This window comes from Triticum aestivum, chromosome 3B, assembly GCF_018294505.1.
Source record: "Triticum aestivum cultivar Chinese Spring chromosome 3B, IWGSC CS RefSeq v2.1, whole genome shotgun sequence".
Classification (NCBI taxonomy): Eukaryota; Viridiplantae; Streptophyta; class Magnoliopsida; order Poales; family Poaceae; genus Triticum; species Triticum aestivum.
The window spans coordinates 646,560,578-646,564,484 of NC_057801.1; the positions used below are offsets into that span (position 1 = coordinate 646,560,578).

Below are 3,907 nucleotides of genomic sequence, written 5' to 3' on the forward strand. Positions count from 1 at the left end.
AAGTGCTAATTTGATTGAGTTAATGCATGCATCAAGTAGGCTAGCACAAATTGGCCGCGCTTCATCGGAAGGTCACATGTATAACACTCATAGACGTAATATATGATTTGCAGAGGGGTCGGTGGGAGTAGAGATTTTTTTAAGATTTGATTTGAATAAGTTAATGCATGACATTGTTTTGGGAAACTGCTAATTTGATTAAGTTAATGCATGTGTCAAATGGGCTGGCCCAAATTGACCGCGCTTGATCGAAAGGTCGCCAATATGCTCACAGACGTAATATAGAGTTTGTCAAGGGGTTGGTGAGAGGTGAGACGAGACTATTAGCTTTTCCTTTAGGAGTAGAGATTATTTGACATCATGTCGGCCATGTGTAGTATACTTTGCTTTTTTAGTATACACGTGATACTGAACCAATATACAATACCAAAATGCATTTAAAGTATAAAAAAATAAGATGTCACTGCTCCCATCTAACTGCAGTCTTTTTACTGAAATTCTGAAAATATTTCATGTTACAAAGGTTGATAAACCATGGAAAAAGACGATTGCGAGAAATTTCAGTTACATTAGATATTTTGCATTTTCTTAGATCTATATGATCCAAGCATTATATCACTAATCTTTTCGAGTTTAATTAAAGTTAAATGTAATTCTGATTCTGAAAACTACAACCCATGAACACACATAATGACGACTGATGAGAGAGGGCGGCCGTACAGAAGAGAGATAGAGACGGCGGTCTGCAGATTCTTTGAGCACACCCACGCCCACGCACTGGGTGGCAGGGAAATAAATAGCAGGACCTGCCCACACTACGCACACGACGAAACATACTCTTCGTCTCCGCCCAACACCCCATCGTCTCCGTCTCTATTCATTCACTTGGAGCCTCACCTGACATCTTGCGCTCCCTTTTCTCGTTCTTCGTCTTCCATCCTCGACCCATTTGCATTTGCGTCGAGTGAGCGCTAATTTTGGGCCGTTTCTATATTAAGCACGGCAAAATATCGTTTCCGTCCCCGACGACTATATAATTCCCGCGGAGGCGGTCACCGACTCACCGTAATACCAGTGCTCGATCGCTCGCTTCACGAGCTCCCTGGGTCTGGGTGGGGAGGTTGACCAGGGCACCTCCCGGATCCTGAATTAAGGCCACCGTTCGTTTTCCCTCCCATCCCTTCCCCTCCCTTGCATTTAGCCTCTCTCCGTTGTGGGGCGAGCCGCGCGCGGGCCATTTTCCCAACCGTCGTTCCGGTGGTGGCCGGGCGCGAGGTTGCGGTGAGTGACTCATGGGCATCCAGGTCGCGCCCCCCTCCTCTTCTCTGGGCGCCGGATGCATGAGGCTGTCGAGGTCCCCGTCGTCGTCGTCGCTGGCGACCTGGAGCGCCGGCATCGCCCGCCGGCGCGCCGGGCACGCGATGGTTACGCGCGCCCTCAGCGCCAGCATCGACAGCGTCGGCAGCCACGGCGGGGATGACGAGGAGTTCCTGAGGAGGATCCAGGAGCTCGCTGTCGGGCTGCACCCGGGCGCCGGCGGCTGCGGCTGGCCGGCGAGCGTAGAGCGGAGCGCCAGCAGCGTCGGTCTGCCGCTGTCGCTCAGGATGCTCAAGCGCAAGAAGCGGCAGCAGGGGCAGCGCGGCCGGTGGGACGAGCGGCTGCTCGACCGCGCGGGCGAGTCCGGCTCCGGCCGCGGTGCGGTGGGGCGGGCGTTCTCGTCCATGGTGCTCATCATCCGGGAGCTCCAGAGCTTCGCGCTGCAGATGCGGCAGGCGCTCTTCTACGAGGACATGCAGAGCGTGCTCGCGCGCGTGCACGCCGAGATGGACGCCTCCTTCGTCTGGCTCTTCCAGCACATCTTCGCCGGCACCCCCGCCCTCATGGTCTCCGTCATGCTCCTCCTCGCCAACTTCACCGTCTACTCCATGGGTGACAACATCGCGATGGCGGCCAACCTCCCGCCTCCCCAGCCCACCGTGGCGGCCGTCGCAATGCTCGACGCCCAGCACGCGGAGCAGTCCCGTCCCGATCAGCGGTTCGACAGTGTGTCGCTCAACATGTTCTCCATTGGCCGCACGGCCTCGGTGGACGGGAACAGCGGCGGCGGTGGCAAGGCTCCGCCGGTTGCCGGGGCCACCGGCGACGATCGCTCGGACGAATCCTCGTACCGGCAAAGCGGCGCGGTGCTTCCCCAGGACGAGTCACAGGCGACGCCGGTGGGGGCGGCCGCGGAGGACACGGAGGACGAGCTGGTCATCTGGAAAAGGATAGCCGACGAGGCGACGAGAATGCAGGCGAGCGTGCGCGTGGAGGCTCTGATGGACCCGGACATCCTGGGGCAGCTCGTCGCGCCGGTGGAGGCGAAGCTGGACACGGAGGACGTGGCCGACTACGCGAGGACGGAGCAGAGATACGCGATGGCCGTGTCCGAGGAGCCCAGCAACGCGCTGCTGCTCGCCAACTTCGCGCAGTTCCTGTACCTGGTGCAGCGCGATCACGACCGGTAGGCGCCGCGCCATGGCGCCATCAAACTGTTCGACACAATGTCATCGTTTTTTCACCGTCGCTGACGGGCGGTGGTTTCTTCATGGTCGCAGGGCGGAGCACTACTTCAAGCGGGCGGTGCGCGCGGAGCAGCCGGCGGACGCGGAGACGCTGGGGTGGTACGCGACGTTCCTGTGGAAGGCGCGCAACGACCTGGCGGCCGCGGAGGAGACGTTCCAGGAGGCCATCGCCGCCGAGCCGAGCAACGGGCACCACGCGGCGGCCTACGCGCACTTCCTGTGGAACACGGGCGGCGAGGACACATGCTACCCCCTCGACTGACGCGCGCGCCCGCCGGCCGGACTCCGAGATCCAGCAGCACACCACGTCGATACGTCCCAGAACACGAAGAAAAAGAGTATAGTAGAAAGAAAGAGAGGATTTTTTTACTCCACCACCCGCAAGAAGTCCACGCACTTCTCTTCCCATGTGCTTGGCCAACCACGAAGCAAATACTAGTACTACTACGCTTGCAAGTGCAGCTTATACATTCACACGGCACAGCGCAAGAATCTCTCGTTTTACTTTGGCTTGTTTACGGGGAGAGCTGAGAGGAGGGGTGCAATGGTCGGTGCATGCCGCGATGAATGTTCGGCGGCTTGCTTCCTCTTCCCCTTTCTGGAAATCCGGCGAGTGGGGGCAGTTGGCCGGAGACGGCGGGAGGGCGAGGGTGTGGTAGATCGGGCTCGCGGCTCCACGGGTTTGTCGGTTGCGCTCGGCCGTGGGTTCCCCTAGTAGCCGTACGTGTCCGTTCCGCTGGTGTCGCGTGTCACTCTATCTCCATGGCCGTGGATGCTTGCGGAGTCACGGTGTGGTGGAAAGTGGTGATGTGAGGCTAGCCTGTCGTACTATAGATATGGTATAAAGTAGAGGGAATCCGCTCCAGTATACAGCAGCAATTTGGCCGCATGTAACTCTGCACATGAACAAGCAATGAGAATATCTCCAGTTCTCCCCTGAAAAAATCCTGCATCAAGCAACACGCATCTCTCTCTCTCTCTCTCTCTCTCTCTCTCTCTCTCTCTCTCTCTCTCTCTCTCTCTCTCTCTCAATAGAATGCATCAGCATGCATTTCATAGAGAGGAAAGATTCTTCGGAAGGCTCATTTTCCTAGAGAAATGACAGGATGAGAGAGATTCCACTTCAGCAAATTGCGTTTTTATCCATTATCTTAATGGCTAATGTACGGGAGCTGCTGAACTTTTAGCTTAATTTCTTAGTCTGTTGCTGGCTTTTCAGGTGTCTTTAGTAGTATACAATACTCGATGTTCCATACTCTATTGTACTGACATTTGAAAAGTTGGTTGTCGTCTAAACCAGTTTTTGAATTTCGATTAGCTGGGATTTCCGTTGATTGGAAATC

The 3,907-nt window shown here is 56.0% G+C and overlaps 1 protein-coding gene across 1 annotated transcript; it reads left to right on the plus strand.

Annotated features, from left to right (window-relative positions):
* Window positions 1–807: 807 nt before the first annotated feature.
* Window positions 808–3,038, plus strand: LOC123071455 (uncharacterized). The gene is made up of 2 exons (XM_044495015.1): window positions 808–2,503; window positions 2,598–3,038. Exons 1-2 carry the CDS (start codon window positions 1,293–1,295, stop codon window positions 2,824–2,826), a joined length of 1,440 nt encoding a protein of 479 aa, XP_044350950.1. The 5' UTR covers window positions 808–1,292; the 3' UTR covers window positions 2,827–3,038.
* Window positions 3,039–3,907: the final 869 nt, after the last annotated feature.

Coding starts and splice junctions, on each gene's coding strand:
- LOC123071455 (XM_044495015.1), top strand. CDS start 1,293: ATGGGCATCCAGGTCGCGCCCCCCTCCTCTTCTCTGGGCGCCGGATGC. Junction 2,504..2,597: donor GTGCAGCGCGATCACGACCG/GTAGGCGCCGCG, acceptor TCATGGTCGCAG/GGCGGAGCACTACTTCAAGC.